Source organism: Camellia sinensis, chromosome 8 (genome assembly GCF_055761805.1).
Source record: "Camellia sinensis isolate YWXY chromosome 8, ASM5576180v1, whole genome shotgun sequence".
Lineage (NCBI taxonomy): Eukaryota > Viridiplantae > Streptophyta > Magnoliopsida > Ericales > Theaceae > Camellia > Camellia sinensis.
In genome coordinates, this window is record NC_138968.1 from 169135577 (window position 1) to 169156141 (window position 20565).

Sequence of the window (20565 nt, forward strand, 5' to 3'; positions counted from 1 at the left end):
ATTTTATTCCGCTGCATGTTTTGTGTTTTGATTTACATGTTGCTATTTCTCTCCAATTTCAGCAAGCAAGGTATCTTGGTGATTTTATATATAAAGATTCAGAACCACAATTCTGTGAGGAATTTGGTTGGTTTCAAGCCTTTTCTTTTTTTCTCTCGAATCTCTTCCTTGCCCTCTTGTTAATTTGGCATGCAAGAAATGTGTAGTCCCTGATTATGTTTAAAAATAAAAAAAAATAAAAAAACCACCTGAAATTTCTGATAGATCAGTGAACTGTAGAAAAATAATGGAATCGAAGAGGGAAATTGAAAATTGATGCAAAGCCAACAAAATGCAAGAATGTTTGATATTTTAGTGAAAATTTCTACCACATTTTTCCAATGAAAAGTTGTTTGGTATACACAACACAAAACATACCGGTTGTGTGAGCATGACTGTCAATAACTCATGCAAAAGCTATCAATTTCCAAGAACTTTGCCTAACATAAACTCCTCCATTATTATTAAAAAAAAAATCTAACTTATTATGTGCTATCATGAAATCATATTCTGTGGCTTTTTTACGAGGTCAACCTTGTCAAATGTAGAAGAGAGAGAAAAAAATAAAAATAAATAAACACGAGACTCTTGCTATTATGAACTTTAAAAAGGATTAAATGCACATGTCGGTTTATCTTGCATGTACACAGACTATTTGCATATTTCTATAAACAGAAGAAGAAAAAATAAAATAAAAAATTTTAACTTAGGAGCTATCATGAAGTCGTGAAGTATCACTCTTCTATGAGGTTATTCACCCTCGGAGAATTCCATGAACAGAAAGTCCTCGCATTCAGTCAAACGTTAGGAATAGTAAGCGAGAAATTTCATGTAGTTCCAACCATTGGGATTGGGCATGTTTTTGTTGTCCTGTTTTCATTTTTTGTGTTCGCAAACAAAATAATGAAAAGTTGAAAAACACCCGGTTTTTGGTGTTTCCAAGAAGTGAATTGATTTTCAGAAAAAAATTGTCAAAATAAGTTTTCAGAAACAATTAGTGGAATAAATTTTTTTTGATCCCCTTGTTCTTCCACCTCTGGCCTTCTCTTTAAAAAAAAGGACCCAAGAATGAATCACTTGTAATTGTCCATGAAAAAATGTGCATTGTCTTGCTCAGAAACTCTTAATTATATATCTTTGAATAAATGGAGAAATTAACCAGTGTCACTAGGGGTGAGCAGCGGATATATTGATCCGTCAAAATCAATTGAACCGAATCGATCCGCCGCATTTTGGACGGATGCGTGATGACGAGCGGACGGTTGTGGATTGATTTTCTTCAATCCACAAATTTGGCAGACAGATGGCGGATTTGAGGTTCCTTTGGCCGCAACCGAACCGTCAAATCGCGAGCACCCTTAGTAATTTATAAGACTTTGTGTTTTCAATTTGTTTAAATATTTTGTTTGTGTTTTCAATTGAAAAAGAGTTCAAATATTCAGTTGAAAATTTTTTTTCAACTTGAATATATTTTTTGAATTGAAAAAATAAACGTATTATTTATCTATATTTTTTTATTTTTAAATCTAACCCTAAAAGTAATAAATAGAAAATATAATATATGCTGGTTTGTTTTTGTTTTCAAAAACATATATAAATATAACAATACAGAGACATACAATCTCTACTATTGCTCTGTTCATGGTTTTGGTGGTTTGAATTGTTTTTATATTTTAAGAACCACAGATTGTAATATTTTATGTGGATGAGGCATGCTGTGATTGTAATATGTGGATGAGGCATGCAGTGATGGTGATATTATAAAGTTTCAAACTTTTTTTCTTTGGATGATGAATGCAGTAATTGTAATACTTTTTTAATTCATTGACTGTAATACTTTTTCCTCTTTTTTTTTTTTTTTTTTTTTTGAGAAAGTGCACAAGTTGAATTATGTTGAAAATTTATAAAATTTGAAACCGCCAACCCGATTCGCATCCATTCGCCAAACTGTCAATCCGCTCAATCCACATCCGCCGGATTGGCGGATGGATGCGGATTGATTTTTCTAATCCGCCAATCTAACGTACGGATGCTGGATTGGAAGTTTCGTGGCTGCAACCGACAAGCGCCCACCCCTAAGCGCCAGCAGTAATGCCATTTTCTTCCCTCATTTGAAGAAAGTGTGATGGAAGAGGCTGCTCACCCTTGGTTGCGTGTATGATGAATCACAAAAAATAAAAATAAAAACAAAAACAAAAACAAAAATAAAAACAAAATCATACGCGTTGGTCAAAAAATCATGTGTCGAAATAATAGTCTTGTCTGAAATTTCTTTTGGAGAAAAAAGCATAATACCAGCATGTGCTTTTTTTCATGCTCATGTCTTTCTTCCATCACCAATGTCTCAAAAATCGTCCGCCATAGTATTTGTAAACATGACAATTATTGGTAATATCATCATATTTGCTAGTAACAAGCATTATCGAATTGACAACGAAAAACCATTTACAAAAAAACACCACAAAAACAAAAAAAAAAACAAAAACAAAAACAAAAACAAATAATTGAATTAGTTTTTGGCATTGCACATGTACTCATAATTATGCATGCCAAATGAGATTCTTCCTTGTGTCCAAGTTTTTTCTAGATTTGTTTATCTTTCGTTCAATTTTGTTTTCTGAGATTCTTTTGGTTTGATCTAAGGGTTGAATTGTAAAAATTTAGTCTAAAGAAGTTTTTCGTGAAATTTCACGTGATGATAGGTAGTATGCTCAGATTGGATTAATTTGCCTCTGTTTGTTTGATTGGGAAGGATTGGAACGTCTGTGGAATTCCAATTCCACGAAAATTTGGAAAGTTGTTGATTGGAATTTTTTGTTTCTTTAATTTATGGAAATCAAATTCATGACTAATTGGAATTCAATCTGTAGTGCTAGGGAGTGCCTTTTAGTTACACAAATATGGATTCAATTTGCGGTGCTGGCGTATGGAAGTCCCAACCTTCGTTCGGCAAAAAGGATAGAAAGACAATATTAGAGTGTAGCTCAATAGTCTAATAGTTACTTCTTAGGACGTAGTGAGTGGGAGGTCAAAAGTTTGAATTGATGAAGCAACAGTGGCCCTTCAATTATAATCTAACTATACTGACATACTACGCTACCGTAAAATAAATAAATAGATAGAAAGGAATGATCAATGTTATAATTTTCTTTTTGATGTGACCAAAGTAAACCCTTAATTGGTATTTTTTTTCAAAAAGAAATTTAAAAAATTCAAAAAAACCAACTTTTAACCTACTTCTCCAACTACAAGTGCTTTTTTAGTTAAAAAGTCAAAAAGTCACTAAAAAAATCAAAAAGTCAACAATCCATATAAAAAAGCCAAAGATTCTCTTTTCTCTCTACTTTTTGCACATCTTTTCGTAAAAAGTCAAAAAGTCATCCCAAACATACTAGTTTTTTTTAGCTCATATTTTAGCCAAATAGTCAAAAAGTTACTGAATTAGCCTATTTCTAAACGAAAGCCTAAAAATAGTTTGATGTCATTAAAGTGAGAAAATCAATCCCAATTAGCTTGTTTGGTTCTGGTTTATAGAGAACAATTTTTAGAAAATTTTACTTTTTTATTTTTCATATTTTAATTTCAATAATTTTTTTTAATATTTTAAGCAATTTTTTTTAAAAAAAAATAGATACACCTAACATAAATACACTTAAAAAGTATAATATTTGTGAAAAAAATCTTTAAAAAATACACTAAGTACCAAAAAATACCAAAAATACGAAAATTCAATACATTTTTTATATGTTCATGTATTTATTAATTTTTAAAAATATTTTTCACAAATATTTTATTATTTAAATACATCTAAGTAAAGTATATCTAAAAAAGGTAAAAAAAAAATGCTTAAAATTTTAAAAATATTTACTAAAAATCAAAAAATAAGAAAAACAAAGAATTCGATTTTCAGAAAACTGAAACCAAACACAATGATGTTACTTTTAATTTTTCAAATTTATAAACACTTTATTTTTATATGAATACTGTTATATGCACCAATTGGTATATTAATTAGGCCTCGTTTGGCAACAGGCCGATTTAGCCAAAAACAAAAAGTTATTAAAAAAGTCAAAAAGTTAAAAAGTCAAAAAGCTAACAACCCATACCAAAAAGTCAAAGGGCTTGTTTGGTTTGTTTTTTGGAGAGTTGTTTTTGAAAAAAAAATTTGGGGAGTGAGTTTAGAAATTTTTTTAGGTTGTTTGGTTGTATATTTTGAAAGTAATTTTGGAGTTTGGGAGTTTGGAATGATTTGATATTTTGTTGTAATTGAGTAGATATGTGTGAGAGAAAAAGTGATTGAGAATGAGAGATGAGAGAGAAAAAATGATTGATTGATGTGTAAGAGAGAGAAAGTGACTCTGGAAATTTTTTGAGAAAAATCTCAAACTAAACAATTTTTTGGAAATTTTTTTCTAAAACTCATGTCTAAAACTCAAACCAAACATATTCAAAGATTATCTTTTCTCTCTACGTTTTGCACATCTTTTTGTAAAAAGTCAAAAAATCACCCCAAACATACTAGTTTTTTTTAGCTCATATTTTAGCCAAATAGCCAAAAGTTACTAAATTAGCATGTTCCCAAACGAGGTCTTAGTGTATTCAGAGATAATGTAGCATAATTTTAAAGATATTGTGTATTTATAATTTATATAATAAGTGAAGTCAGTAATAATGTCCTAATATATATTGATACACTAATTGACATATCAATTGATACATATAGCACCATCGTATTTATATATACATAAATTTAACATTTTTCTCATATTTCTATACAATTTTCTAAAAATCCAACTTGATCATTAGATCCATTTTCCAAGCCCACCCATGATTTCAAATACAACTTGATCAAACCCACTAGGTCCATTTTCCAAACCCACTCAAGATTTTGTTAAATATATGTATAGAAATATGAGAAAAATGTTAAATATATACAATTTTCCAAGCCCACTCATGATTTTGTTAGCCCAACTTGATCAAACACATTAGGTCCATTTTTATCCTGAAAATACTATCAATTCCAAACAATCTATCAAATATTTTACTAAATCTCTCAAATAAGTGTGAGACTCACACAAATCTACATGTATATAGGTCTCACACCTATGTGAGAGGTTTAGTAAAACATTTAGGCCATGTTTATTTAGGCGGATTAGATTAGGTTGGATTAACATTCTCATAAATAATAGTATTCAGTGTGTTTGGTTTGAGTTTTTTGGATTAAATTTTTTGAAAACTAAGTTTTTTGTTTTTTGTGTTTTTTTGTTTTAGTGAATATTTTTAAAATTAAGCATTTTTTTTTTACTTTTTTAGATGCACCTTATTTAGATGTATCTAAAAAGTAAAAAATTTATGAAAAAATATTTTAAAAAATTAATAAATACATAAAAATATAAAAAATGTACTGAATTCTCCTTTTTTTTTGTACTTTTGGTATTTAGTGAATTTTTAAAAGGTTTTTTTTCATAATTTTTTTACTTTTTAGGTATATTTATGTTAGGTATATCTAAAAATTAAAAAAAAAATTGCTTAAAATATTAAAAAAATTCAGTAAAAACAAAAAAATACAAAAAATAAGAAAGTAGAATTTTCTGAAAACTGTTTTCAGAAAAACAAAACCAAACAAGCTAATTAGGACTACGAATATTTTTGGATTATGTATCTAATCTTATGTTTGGATTGAGTTAGGGTTATAATGAGGGATTAATAGTCCAGACTTTGGCTTAGTTTTCTAATTTATATCCCACCCTCTTAATGGGATTGAATAATCTATCATATGTGAGATATCGTATCCCGATAAATTATTAATCCGCACTTCGCTTATTTAACAAAATATCGAATTAATAATTTTATTAAACTATTAGTCTAATCCTAAGGTTATTAAGATCCCCAACACTACTCTTTTTACAGAAAACCCAGTAAAAAACCCATTAGGCCATTAGCAAAGCAATTTTTAACGATTATGCCTTATAAAAGACTGCCACGTGTAATAATTCGCCACGTGGCAGTATCCTTATCGTCCGACAGACCCATTGACTTTATGTTGCCCGGTGAAGAAATTTCGAAATTCAAAAAAACCAACGGTCATTTTTAAATGCAACGGCAAAGTGAATGTTTTGCCCCCATACGAAATTAACGCCATCTCAAAGTAGAATTTCCTCTCCGTCTCTCTCTCTCTCTCAGATTCAAAAGCTTTGATACCCTTTTTCTCTTTTGGAGTATTTGATTGATTACCACACTTTTGATTCAAACAGTTTCGCTATTTCTTTATCTATGGAAGATAATCAATGGCATGACCCACTTCTTATCACCGACGTTTCTTGGCAACTAGAACAAACTTCTCACTCTCACTGTAAAATCATCACTAACTCTCTCTCTCACTTGTTTCACTCCCCAAATTCTCCTCAATCTTATCTAGTTTTTTCTGTTCAATTGATCCCAATTTTACTTTGCAGACCCTTCAATTACATCGCCGATTTCTCAAACATCGACAATGGCAGATCCCGACGATATTGTTCATGCTAATACAAATGATGGTACAGTCTTGGAACCTTTGTACCCATAAATTTACTGTTTTGATTCATATTAAGGTGAAAGCCTTCTCAATTATAGAAATTATCATTGTTTTTGCAATAAAGTGTGATTCTTTTTGTTGGTGTATAGATGTTTCTTGGAAAAATTGAAGCTTAGAAGCCAATAATCCTGAAAAATTCAGTGACCCTAAAGTTTATCTAGATTGATTTGATCATTACCCTAATTTTAATTTTTAATTTTTAGGTCAGTCCATGTTGGGTTTTTCTCTAACAGCCCCAGACTTGGTTATCTGTGCCGGTTCGCCTGATATTCCCAGCAGAAGCTATGTGGAGTCGCCTCAGTTCTTGAAAGGTGATTCAATTGAACTTTCTCTAGAAAATGGCATCTATGGGCCTGAAATGGAGGGTAGTCATGAAACCCCAGCTGCTGCAATTTTTCCAGCATCTTGGAAATTGGGGGAGGACAATGCCGATGAGAATCCAGAAGCTTCTTTGGAGCTTCTTCCATTGCCAGTGATCGAAGACAAGATTTTGAACAAATCGCTCCCAGTAATAAGTATTAATTCAGGCTCATTGGATCGCACAACGATTTTGGGTGGGACTAAATTTCTAGAGGACAGTTGTTTTAATGGTGGTGATACTATGAGGACTGATACTAAAATTGGGGATGGAGGACTTGGTCTTTACCAAACTGCAAGATTTGGTAACTTTTCATATCAGCTCAAGACAATGGAGAGCGGAAATTACATCGTTGATCTGCACCTTGCAGAGATTGTGTTCACCGATGGCCCTCCTGGGATGAGAGTGTTCGATGTTTACATACAAGATCAGAAGGTGAGGAAGCAAATTAGGATTCTAATGAATTACAATTCACACAATTCTATAAGCTTTGTTGTTTGATTTTTTTTGTAGGCTGTTTCTTGCGTGGACATTTTTGCGCGTGTTGGTGCAAATAAACCCCTAGTTATAGGTGATCTGAAAGCTTTTGTTAGTGGTGATGATTGTCTATCCATTAGATTTGAAGGAGTGACTGGAAGCCCTATTGTATGTGGCATTTCTGTGAGGAAAGATCTGTCTGCAAGTAAGATGAAAATAATCCGGGAAAGTGATTGATATGCTATATCTAATGACATATTTGATCATAATACACTACAGAAAATGTAAACATTGAGACCTGGATTTCCAAGTTCTGACATGTATATATATATATCCTTTTATCAGGTTTTGGGGAAGTTGAATTGCTCAAAGCGATATCCATGTCGCAATTACCCGAATGTGTGCCATCAAAAGTAAGATTTCTTTTAAAATCTATCCATGAGTATCAAATTGTTTAACTAGTGTAAACAGATTGAATTTCTGTACTTTTCATTTGTTATTGATGTGCATTTAGGATAGTGGGGTGTGTGAAGCGGGAGGAGAATTTCAAAAGCTTCAAATAGAGTTTGAGTGCCAGAAAAAGGAACTAACTGAAACAAGGAGGGTCCTAGAGAAGCTTAAGAGTGAGAATGAATGTAAGAGCAGAGAATGCCAAGAAGCATGGAAATCTTTGCAGGACCTCCAAAATGAGCTCATGCGCAAGTCGATGCATGTTGGTTCGTTGGGTATGGAAGTTCTGCCCTGTTGATTGTCACTGTTTCTAGAATTTTTAAATAGGAAAATGTTTGGTAGCTCAAAATTTTGTGGCTCAAATGGCTCAAATCTGTCAAAACGACGTCGTTTTAAGTGATTTGAGCCATTTGAGCCACAAAATTTTGAGCTACCTAGCATTGTTGTTTTAAATATTAGTGTTGAATTTTTTATTTTTTATTATTATTTGGCTTTTTGAATAGCCTTTGCAATTGAGGGACAAGTGAAAGAGAAGAGCAGATGGTTTTCATCCTTGAGAGATCTGAAAAGAAAAATGAAGGTACTGGAACCTAGGAAATAATACAAAAATGTTTAATATTCATAAGATCTACTTTGACGAGTCATTTTCCAAACCCGTGTTTGATTTCAAAACTTATTTCTCAAATGCAGCTTGTTCTAATTTCCCAAACACAAGTCGTTTCTTGAAGTTGTGTTTCAAAAAGTTTTACAGGAAGTCAAATAGAAGTCGTGTTTGACTTCACAAAACAACGCAAGTTTGAGAAATGAGTACAAAAGTGCTTGGGTTTGAGAATTTTGTTTTAAGAAGACATGAGTTCTGTAAAAAAAAAACAAACAAACAAACCTCCTTTGACTTTTATTCAAATGGTCCAAACCATAATGAATTAACTTTGCTTGGGAATCTTACAGCTTTTGAAAATGGATCAAATCAAGCTATCAGAGGAGGCATTGTCATATAAGAGGTGCTTGGTTGATATGAATGACATGAGCTCTATCATTCAGTCCAAAGGTAAATTTACATGCCCACCTGACTTCTAATTCTATATCCATGTAGTCTTCTTTTCCCTCCAAGTAACTCTTAATTCTTTGTTGACAGTTAATCAGCAAGTAGAATTACACGAAGATCTTAAAATAAAATTTATCAAAGGGGCCAAGGAACGGAAAGAACTTTACAACAAGATTCTGGAGTTGAAAGGTCAGTACCATGTTCATCTCTTCCTAGCTATTGAAGCATATCAGTGAATTGAGAATTGTTTAAAGCAGGGTTAATCATGGCTTTCTCTTACAGGAAACATTAGGGTCTTTTGCCGTTGTAGGCCTTTGAACACTGAAGAGATTGCCTCAGGAGCTTCAATGGCAATTGATTTTGAAGCTGCTAAAGATGGTGAGCTAACAGTAAAATCAAATGGTGCACCAAAAAAGACCTTCAAGTTTGATGCCATTTTTGGCCCCCAATCAAACCAAGGTAACTAAGTGACTTAGTAACTCTACAAATGAATGTAAAGGAATGGTATGTGTTTTCGACTTCTTGTTCTTGCTTGTACAGTTGATGTTTTTGAGGATACAGCTCCATTTGCAAGCTCAGTCCTAGATGGATACAATGTGTGTATATTTGCTTATGGGCAAACAGGCACGGGGAAAACATTTACAATGGAGGGCACAAATGAAGCCCGTGGAGTCAACTTTCGGACTCTTGAGGAGTTGTTTCGAACCATAAATGAGCGTAAGGGGCAGATCAAATATGAAATATCGGTTAGCGTTCTTGAGGTTTATAATGAGCAGATACGAGATTTGCTAGTACCAGGAACTCAGCCAGGCCCAGGAGTAACTGCAAAAAGGTAGGCTAAATTGCTTGCTTATAGAGATTGCTGTTGTTGTTGTTGTTCTTCTTCTTCTTCTTCTTCTTCTTCTTCTTCTTCTAGCTAATCCTCGGAGCATGAACGTCTCTGTGTATTTTCATGTTATTATTGAATGATGGCTTGGACTAAATGCTATCTACTTCAATCTCTCAAACAGTTCAATGTGGTGTTGCTTTTGCAGGCTTGAAATAAGGCAAGTGGGTGAAGGAATACATCATGTTCCAGGACTGGTTGAAGCTCAGGTGAGTAACATGAGTGAGGTCTGGGAAGTTCTACAGACTGGTAGCAATGCAAGGGCAGTTGGATCAACTAATGCTAATGAGCACAGTAGCCGATCTCATTGGTTCGTTCCTCCTGTATAACTCTTGCATTTTTTTCTAATTGTCATGAGTCATGACCAATGTTACTAGAAAACACTAGTACCCGAGTTTTGGAACACACTTTCCAAAAAATGGTTGCAATTTCGTTCCAAAATGGTGATTTTAGAGATCCAGGAGATCCCAATTCCCCCCCCCCCCCCCCCCCCATTTATTTCCATAAAGATTTCCTTAGGAGGATAAAAGATCAAATATAATGAACTATAATATCTAGGAGGATTGGAGTTTTAGAATAACAATAGTTAAAAAAAACAAAAAAAGAGGCCATAATGATCAATTTTTAAAAATATATACACTGTATTTAATTGAGTATCTAATCGTTAAAAGAAAATTAATATAAAAACACCTTAAATTCTAATAATATAATCTATACAATTCTACCCTTATAGACCATCTACCGTGCGTCTTAGGCAGCTTCGGTCATGACGAAGAACCATACATACTGAAGGCTGGAGTCTGCTACTTTTTTCTGCAGCATACACTGTGTGATGGTGAAGGGGGAGAATTTACTGAATGGAGAATGCACAAGAAGCAAGCTTTGGCTGGTCGATCTAGCAGGAAGCGAGCGAGTAGCCAAGACTGAAGTACAAGGTGAAAGACTAAAAGAAACCCAAAATATTAACAGATCTCTCTCTGCACTTGGAGATGTCATATCTTCTCTTGCAACTAAGAGCCCACACATCCCTTTTAGGTACTGAACTTGACACATTCTCATTCCTTGTATTGAAATTTGATAATCTACTAATGTTTTATACTAACTTTTCCCTTTTCACGACCTCGTGATTGTTCAGGAACTCCAAGCTCACTCACTTGCTTCAAGACTCTCTAGGTACTTCATTTTAAGAAGTTGGAGAGTGGGAACGGATTTTCTGACTAATTTCATTACTTTCTAGGAAATTAACTGTATTATTATGTGCGTGTTTTATAGGAGGAGATTCAAAGACACTGATGTTTGTACAGATTAGTCCCAATGAGAATGACCTGAGTGAGACTCTTTGCTCACTCAACTTTGCAAGCAGAGTGAGAGGAATAGAGTTGGGTCCTGCAAAGAAGCAATTAGACAGCACTGAACTCATAAAATACAAACAATTGGTAACACTAACCTCTGATACATTTCATTTTTTTTCCCCCTGAAAGCACCTTCTCTGTTTGTTTGTCATTTAAGTCACGAGCGAATTGTCGTTTCTCATTGTTAGGTTGAAAAGACCAAGATAGAGTTGAAGAGTAAAGATGTGCAGATTAAGAAGATGGAGGACACCATTCATGGTTTGGATGTCAAGATGAAAGAAAAAGACCTGAAAAACAAGAACTTGCAGGACAAGGTATTGTTATCTTTCTGAAATTTGCGGGCTGAAATGTCTACGAGTTTTAGTCATGGTGTGAATTCAATTCATTTGGCAGATTAAGGAATTGGAATCGCAACTCCTGATAGAGAGAAGGCTAGCACGACAACATGTTGACTCAAAACTAGCAGAACAGCAACAGCAACAACAACAACAATTGATGAGGCAACAGCAAGAAGATCAGAATTCTGGATTTACGAGGCCGCCACTGGCGACTAGACCGCTAGGCATTCACAAAAATTTCAATGAAGGCAAAGAACAAGTAAATCAAACTAGACCACTTACTGAGAACAACAATAGCTACAAAGTTCAATCACCCCCTCCCCCGACAGAGAGCTTTGTCAAGCACAACGATCCCACGGAGAAAGAAAATAATCCCGAGATTTCAGAACCACTGCCAATCCCAAAGCGGACTGGCAGAGCTTCTCTATGCCCAATAGCACAAAGATTTCCAGCAGCTCCAGCTCCACGGCGCAACTCTCTGATTCCTTTACCCAGTGCACCAGGCTCAGTCAAGTTCACACAACCATTGTTGCTACCGTTGCAACCAATCCTCCAAACCAATAGAGAAGAAGAGTCGGATGGGGCTGAAGCCAAAAGAGCAGTTCCTGAACCGACACCTTGGGATAGTCCTAAAGAATATAAGAGTGGAGGAAAGAAGCTGAGCAGTGTCTTGAGACGGAGCCTTCAAAAGAGAATTCAAATGAGGTCCCCGATGCAACAACACATGAGAAGAGGTGGTATAAATGTGGGGATGGAAAAAGTTAGAGTTTCTATTGGAAGTCGAGGGAGGGCAGCTCATAGAGTACTGCTGGGCAGTGGTAGACGGACAACAACGAAAGATGTTCAGCAGAAGCAAAGCCAGAGGGAAAAGGAGAAAGGATGGAATATTGGAACAGCGGGCAGAACAGTCGTCTGAATTTGAACTAACAGTGGATCAGCAGAGATGAAAAAAAATGTATTAATTTTTTAGGATGATGCTAATCATCCGTTTGAGGTCTTGTACCTGTTAACTATTGGTTTGATTATTGTATATATCACTAAATTAATTGATGATTTGGTATGAAGGAGTACTTTTGGCACTTGTGATTGCAGTCAGCTTACAGTGTTTCCTTGAACACAAGTTTCGATTGAGACCAGCTCTGATTCACAGCTTTTCAGAATGGAGTTTCTGACCTGAGGGAATGTCTCACCTACCTACATGTCTTGTCACAATTTTTAGAAGATTTCTATGTCATTGTGGCCACACGCCCAGACTGAATGCCTTGAAAGTTCAGCCTATGAATGTTGTGCACAAGTTTACGGATTGACACATGACTATTTAATCTAATTTTTCACCACCCAACTAATCAAAATCACAACGATTGCCATATATGAAAGACTCATATGTGGTAACTGCAGTACAATATTTTTTTAACCTGTTTTCCAATTTTGTGTTAAAAAAAAAATAGAAGGTGATGACTATTCTTAATAGACAGTAACGGCTGAACAGAAATTATGAAGAAATATTACAAATGATTACATTACTCAAGGGTTGAAATAGCTAGCTTTCCAACTTCAAAGGTTTTATTGATATGTTTATCACAATTCAATGGCTCATGGTAGAAATGGACTCCAGTCTCCAACCCAGTCAACAAAAATTTTCAACAATGATACATAAAAATGACAATAATTTGAAGAATCTTCCACATGTACAATACAAAACCCTTTGTATGGGCAAAAGCTAATGTATACTTCTTCAGATCTAACAAGTATGAATTTTACCTATTACATGTGCTTCTGACTCTATATATGTAATGCATTTGTATGCCTCCAAAATCGTCTGCTCTGCTCGACACTCTTAAAGGTCAGTTTGTCTAAATGCTTTACACTGCCTTCAAAACTGAAATGTTAAAACATTACAAGATCTGCCATAATGACAGCTTTGTCAACCTGAAAAAATCATTTCAATTGATGTTTAGATTAGCTGCATCCCGTAGCTACAGGAGACCATAAATATAGATATATGGTTAAAAATGATTTAAGACACACAGCAGAGTAGTTAAGTACCGAAGCCCAATCACCGATGCCCAGATTCTTCGCCATGAACTAATTTCTTGTGCAGTTGGTTCAGAGACCAGCCCCCCCATGATATTCTCAGCTGAAGGCCCCATTTCTTGGACAAGTTTGACAGATTCAGATAGTCGATTGAGCAGGTTTACCAAAGCAATTACTTCATTTCTTTGCAGGTGCAGCTGTAAAGACCATTTACAAAAAATAAAAATAAAAAAAAGCACTTGAGAGAAGAACTGACAAAAATACCAACTGATATTGGGATAAAAGCAGGTTCTTAATCAGAGTTGCTGGATACAGAAACTCACAATTTGATCTGGGTGGTTTTGACCATCGACAGAAAAGAGGATCTTCAATGCAGTACCAAGACCAAGAACCTGAAGCTTTCCCCAGAGACGACACTTTTCACATCCCACACAATCCATCAGGGAACTGCGAAATGGAGAATATAAATATAATCAAATTAATATACAACATGACCAATTATAAGAGTAGTTGAATAGATTATACATACACATATATTATATCACAATCTGCAACTATGCCCCACTTCAAGATGCATAGCAGGTCAAGTAACACAAATATCAATGTGTGTGTTTGGTTTGAGTTTTTTAGATTAAGTTTTTCAAAAATTGAGTTTTTTTGTCTTTCGTATTTTTTTATTTTTAGTGAATATTTTTAAAATTTTAAACATTTTTTTTACTTTTTTATATACACCTTATTTAGATGTATCTTAAAAGTAAAAAATTTGTGAAAAAATATTTTAAAAAATTAATAAATACATAAAAATATGAAAAATATATTGAATTCTCGTTTTTTTTTTTTTGTATTTTTGATATTTACTGAATTTTTAAAAGATTTTTTTCACATAAATTATACTTTTTATGTGTATTTATGTTAGGTGTGTCTAAAAATTAAAAAAATTACTTAAAATATTAAAAAAATTCAATAAAAACAAAAAAACACGAAAAATAAAAAAGTAAATTTTTTTGAAAAGTATATTTAGAAAACCAAAAACAAGCAAAGTGAATATTTCTTTATTGCCAGATAACACTTAATTTCATGTGATATTAAGAGGGTGATAACCAGAAATACAGTATTGGACATAATAATCTGGAATTCAATTTCTTTGAGCGTTTTATATAAAGCAAAGGCGACAAAGAGCAAAATATTAGAGAGAAACCTAATGTTTTTGAATTGCTTTTGAATCTGTTGCTTCAGTTCAGGTCCGCTTTGGCCTTGCCACAATTTAGCTTCATCGAATGGAAGTGGACATGCAGCTTGCAGTTTGGGGTTGTAAAGTAACTGACGCATCAAGGATTGTGCTTTCAGGTCCTCTGCATGGTTACCAGTGTCATACTCAGCCTGCTCCAAGAAATCTGCTGCCTATGAAACATTTTAAAACAAAAATAAATATTCTTAAGAAAATGTCATCATGAAACAGACTTGATTAAACTTCTCAAAACAAGGATGACATACAGTAAATACTCACTTTTGTCACAGCTCGAAGAACAAAGAGGAAAGTGAAGTACAAGTTTCTAACACGATCAGGGTATCGCAAAACACGATCATACATCAATTCAAGATTTTGCCCCCACTGCAATTGCAGAAAAGATTGTTAGATTCCCATCAATCTATGAATAAATGATATGCAATTTAAGGTTCTACTTAAGTGTAGAGGTGACAATTGGTCCATCATCATTACTGCAAACATGACTCAGTACCCATCCATTTATCAACACACGATCATTACATCAGGAGGCCAAAGCTCCTCATCATCTTTGATTAAATGGTTCAAAGTGTTTCATCTTGCACAAATGCAAGGTAATGCCCAAGAAAATAGGCTACTTAACATACCATTAACTTGACAGAAATAAGTTCCTGAAAAGATTTCAAGTGATCCAATCATTTCTACAAATTTTGGTGCGATTCTCTAGAAAATATATCACATCATTTCAGTTAAGCTTGATGGGACAAAAACAAGAAAAAGGAAAAAACCCCTATACACTTTTATAAGTAAGAAACCCTTATAAAAGATTTCAGTGATAAATAAACATGATGTGCAACAGGGAATGAGTCAGAAGGAGAACCAGGTTGGTAGATTCATCAAGAAGATAATCAGCAGCAATGTGGATTGAAATTGAGGAGTGAAGACCAGATATTAACTTGTACAAGACTTTTTTCTCCTGGCAAATCTCTCCAGAAGAATCTGCATCAAACAAAAAAATGTACTCAACAACAGAAGGCCATGTATTAAAGATGCACAACATATGAGAAATATATATGATAGGTATCTCAAATATTCTACCAAACCTCTCACATGGGATGGGACTCACACAAATCCACATGTGTGTGGATCCCACATACATGTGAGAGGTTTGGTAGAATTTTTGGACTCCCTAGCATAACTCAATATATATACCACATTAACTGAAGATGAGATATAATCATATTCATCACTCCAAGGGAGAGAACACCAACAAAGAGATGGCTACAAACAAGATAAAATAATTTTTTAGGGCTGCTAATCATGGCCGGTATTGATTTAAAGTAGTATGATCTTCTCAACTGACAGGACCACAACTAAGCCTCATCTAAGCATTTTGACAACCTTGTTGAACAAAGAATTGTGTTGGCTCTACAAATAACCGCCAAGAGAGCAATATACCATCCTTTTTATTAAATTATAATTGTGACATATAGCATAGTCTGAAGCTGAATTTCAGAATACTCATTTAACTAATAGACTCACATTTTGGACAATTTTCTGAATATACAGCATCCCATATCCTTCTGGCAGATGGACCAACATAGCCTGTATAACGTTCAGGATTCAATTGAAGATTTACATATGTCATCTCACCTGCAGATAAATATTTATCAGTCAATCTCTCTAAATTATTCTATTAGAACGAAAGAACAAATTTGGAAGGATAAAATCGTATAATGTTTATTAATGCTATATTTCAAGACTGCATTTTTAAGGATCTCATGAGAATTATAAAAGGAACTTTAGGATGCTTAATGTCTTCATGATCATGTAACAGCATGTTCTCCAATAGTTTCATGTTGTATAATATGTGGTAGTCTGATCCTTAGTTTCGCCTTGTCTTCTTAAGATCTCAAAACAACTGCATATATCGGAAATGTCTAGAAATAAACTAGATAAATTATTGACAATATTCAGTATCATTAAAGATAGAGGCAATTACTATTGTCTGTCTCATCATCATTGGTCCACGGGTTATCTATTACCATCCAGCCTCGGAAAGCTTTACTGTCTACTGTGCGGTCAACAGTAGCCTGTGGCTTCCCCTCTTGACATACCAAATCATCAGATGGAAGCGGTTTCTTAAAAGTTTCTGGAAATTCATTTTCTGGACATTCACAAACACTGCAATCACGTAAGCGGCACATACCATCATCAGGCCAGAAAGGGCAATCACACCACAGCTTTACCTGAGAAAGGGAATAAGTACATCAGCTTTGAGGAATCACATACAAGTGATCCAAGATTCTAAAAAAATAATGTTTCAAGAAATACTCCAGCTTTAAGTTTGAATTTTGTATTAAGGACAAGACACTATCCCACTGCCAGAAAATGTGATCAGACATCCTTTCAAAGAGAAGGCAACATGTGGTATCAAGAAAATTCCTTTCTTCAACATGACAACTACTACATTAATTTTGTTTCCAGCCTGCATTTCAATCGTAGTTAATGATAATTGTAGACAGATGATCTATTTTCCTCTTTGACTATATAAAAGATAAAATCCCCAAAACAAAATCTTGCTATAGCATGAACTTTTTTGAGCTTAGAAGCATATTGTACCAACAAAGTTGTCGAGAACTTTTTCAGAAGCTTTCATTGCTTAGGAAGAGCAAACATAGTTTCTCTAGAATCAAGAAGTCATGACAACTTGACAAGGAAGTAGAATCCATCAATTCAATGTACACCCCATAATCCCATCAATAAGCAAGGTATTCCTCCAAGATGACAATAATAGATCCAGAGGGAATGCCATTAAAGATCAGCAGAAAACCAAGCTGTGGTAGCTACTTGATGAATATTTGGCTCTAACAGATTTACTTCAACATATCTTTAACAAATAAAGTGCTGGTACAAGCCATAACTACATTAGGTAGAGAAGTTCTGGCTCTAACTTGGTAACACATAATAGTAAAGGCTAATGAAATGGATGGTGCAAATGGATAAACAAGTTATAGATTTGAATCTTGTCAAAACTTGGAGAATTCCCAGGGGAATTGGTAAAATTATGAAGAAAAGTAGAAAACCAAATGGGTTCATTTATCTTGCTCTATTTCAGCTCCCAATTAATATAATTTTCCTCCTTCCCAAGAAAACAACATCAAATATGCAAATATTGAACACTTTCAACAAAATGTAAAATTCATGACTAGAAAGAAGAAGAAAAAAATAAAAATAAAATAAAATAGATAGCAACAAAAATTAAAGAAACTCGGATTTCATTAAATAAAATCCATCCACTTTGAGCCAAAGCAATTCATACCAGACCTTGAAATATCGGAAAAATGGAGTAGTGACGAGCTCTTGGAGCAAAGGATGTAAAACTTCCCCATTAAGACTGTCAACTGTCTCGTAATCACAACAGCAGTCTTCCACTATGCCTGTATATTTCCGTGAATCCTGCACCAAAAACAGAAGTCAAAACCAATCATTCATGTAATACTTTCAAATTCCTGTATTTCTTACAGAGTCATTCATTCTTTGGCTCTTTGCCAAAACTAAAAAAAAAAGAAAAAAGATTTCAACTTTGATCCTGTACAAATTCAATCAAATACTCAAAACCCTATTCCAATTCACCAATTATAGATAGCAAGAGAGTTCCATGGAAATTGAAACAATCCAAGTAAAAATGATCCATTTTTGTCAAAGTTAAAACCAAATTGAACTGACGATTAAAAGGAGTATCCAATCCTAAACAACAAAATTAGCTCCGATCAACATACAAAAACAAAGAACTATTAAAAAAGACAATAAATGATTCTTCAATTGTAGAGAGAGAGAACCTCAGAACAGCGGCAAGACTTTTGATTGTTGATGAAGAAAGAGATCTTCTGGGAATGTAAAGAGGCGGCTGCAATGGCAACTAATACTACGATCACCGCCCCAACGAACCACCCCCACCGTTTCATACTCCTCCGATTCTTCTCGCTAACCTCCACCCGCACCTCCACCATTACCATATATCTTTATGTATGTATGTATCTATCTATCTATCAGAAAAAACCCTTGAAAGCCACTTATAACACGAATCTGGATACGAGTTTAGACAAGAAAGCTCTGATATATTATTGTGGGCTAGTCGCAGCTGGTTTGAGCAGTTGAAGACTTCGAATTTCAATTCCACACACAAACGCGATCTTTTCTGCGCTTTCGGGTTCGAGACGGTTTGGGTCGACGACGATGATGAACGATGTGACGAGTCCTGGACACGTGGTGGATTAATAGGGCGAGTGTTGTTTGTTCTATTTGCGCGAGTAGGAAGAGGTTTTTGAGACCGGTTCATTAATGCTGCTGGATTCGTTGACGTGGGTCGACCAATAGGAGTTGTTGGTTTGTCCAAATGGACTCAGACCAATAAAGTTGGTTTCGGCGTCGGTAATATAGGAGTCAACTTCGGTTGGTAGCCGGAAATATGAGAGGATCGAATGGCTTAAAATCTTAAAACGACGTCGTTTTAGGTTTTTTTTGTATTCTCTTATCGGTAAGAGAATATTTTCGATCCATTTGACCCTTCACTTTCGAGCTACCAGTCATTTTGCTATAGGATTACGGACCGGACTGGGCCTGGACTTGTGTTTAAACTTTTTTTTTTTTTTTTTTTTTAAGGGGATTTAGTAATCGGTCCATTGAAATAAATTAATACTTACTAAGTCTTGTTTTATTTCAGTTTTTAATTTTACCTCTCAATATCACACCGCATGTGTGAAGTAAAGAAGATATCATGAGCTTTCCCCTGTGCGCATGACACACACGCTCCTTCTCAATTATTTTGATTTGAAAACTATTCTGAGGCGATTTGGAAACTATTCTGAGGCGATTTGCGATTTGGAAATCAAAACAAATAAAGAGATTTTCCCTTAATCTCCCATCATTTCCAAAGAAATCACCTTTGTTTCGATCTATATTCTGATTCTGAACAGATCCCCGGCAAATCTTCCACTGTTTCGATCTATATTCCCTGTTTAGTTCGTCTTCAACAAACATGCGAATCAAACGTGAGTCGTATTCATCTTTCGTTCTTCTTTTATAATTATAATTAAGTGATATTTAATTTCATAATAATCACATCTTCATGTTCATTTGCTATACAATAATAGATTTGCTTATTTTGTCAAATTCAGTGAAAAAAATTGCTATAAGAATGATAGATTTGCTTAATTTTCTTAATTGAGTGATAAAATTTGTTATAATGATGGATTTGATTCCCTTCTTCTTTCATAACTATAATTGAGTTATAAAATTCGACTTGAAACTATTTTCAATGTGTATCATACAGTATTAATTTATGATTGATATTCAACTTCATAATAATCACATCTTTATGTTCATTTGCTATACAATGATGGATTTGCTTACTTTTGCTAATTCAATGATAAAATTTGATATACAGTAACAGATTTGCTTACTTTGCCAAATTCAGTGAGAAAATTTACTATAAGAATGATAGGTTTGCTTAATTTTTCAAACTGAGTGATAAAATTTGTTATAATGATGGATTTGCTTCTCTTCTTATTTCATAACTATATAGATGTGCTTCCCTTCTTCTTTCATAACTATAATTGAGTAATAAAATTTGACTTGAAGTTATTTTCAATGTATATTATACAGCGTTAATTTATAAATGATATTCAACTTCATAATAATCACATCTTCATGTTCATTTGCTATACAATGATGGATTTGCTTACTTTTGCTAATTCAGTGATAAAATTTGATATACAATGATAG

At 34.0% G+C, this 20565-nt stretch overlaps 2 protein-coding genes across 2 annotated transcripts; one reads left to right on the forward strand and one right to left on the reverse strand.

Annotated features, from left to right (window-relative positions):
* Positions 1–6157: 6157 nt before the first annotated feature.
* LOC114298714 (Di-glucose binding protein with Kinesin motor domain-containing protein) lies at positions 6158–12598 on the forward strand. The gene is made up of 17 exons (XM_028243335.2): positions 6158–6391; positions 6495–6575; positions 6817–7406; positions 7485–7653; positions 7794–7861; positions 7963–8173; positions 8402–8478; positions 8847–8946; positions 9034–9132; positions 9226–9402; positions 9484–9775; positions 9978–10139; positions 10649–10864; positions 10965–11002; positions 11102–11265; positions 11370–11495; positions 11575–12598. The coding sequence occupies exons 1-17, from the start codon at positions 6313–6315 to the stop codon at positions 12433–12435; spliced, it is 3510 nt and encodes a 1169-aa protein (XP_028099136.2). The 5' UTR covers positions 6158–6312; the 3' UTR covers positions 12436–12598.
* Positions 12599–13050: 452 nt separating this feature from the next.
* Positions 13051–19185, reverse strand: LOC114298715 (endoplasmic reticulum oxidoreductin-1). The gene is made up of 10 exons (XM_028243336.2): positions 18621–19185; positions 18106–18237; positions 16781–17027; positions 16321–16431; positions 15659–15777; positions 15061–15165; positions 14752–14954; positions 13877–14000; positions 13566–13750; positions 13051–13448 (listed from the first exon to the last, which is right to left on the reverse strand). The coding sequence occupies exons 1-10, from the start codon at positions 18795–18797 to the stop codon at positions 13415–13417; spliced, it is 1437 nt and encodes a 478-aa protein (XP_028099137.2). The 5' UTR covers positions 18798–19185; the 3' UTR covers positions 13051–13414.
* Between the last annotated feature and the right edge of the window lie 1380 nt (positions 19186–20565).

Bases quoted from the DNA above. Each gene is read 5' to 3' on its own strand.
- LOC114298714 (XM_028243335.2), top strand. From the start codon at position 6,313: ATGGAAGATAATCAATGGCATGACCCACTTCTTATCACCGACGTTTCT. The intron at 10,865-10,964 runs GTACTGAACTTG...GTGATTGTTCAG, and splicing joins AGCCCACACATCCCTTTTAG to GAACTCCAAGCTCACTCACT. The intron at 11,496-11,574 runs GTATTGTTATCT...TTCATTTGGCAG, and splicing joins ACAAGAACTTGCAGGACAAG to ATTAAGGAATTGGAATCGCA.
- LOC114298715 (XM_028243336.2), bottom strand. From the start codon at position 18,797: ATGGTAATGGTGGAGGTGCGGGTGGAGGTTAGCGAGAAGAATCGGAGG. The intron at 17,028-18,105 runs GTCTGGTATGAA...TCCCTTTCTCAG, and splicing joins CATTTTTCCGATATTTCAAG to GTAAAGCTGTGGTGTGATTG. The intron at 15,166-15,658 runs GTTCTCCTTCTG...CTGCAATTGCAG, and splicing joins TTGATGAATCTACCAACCTG to TGGGGGCAAAATCTTGAATT.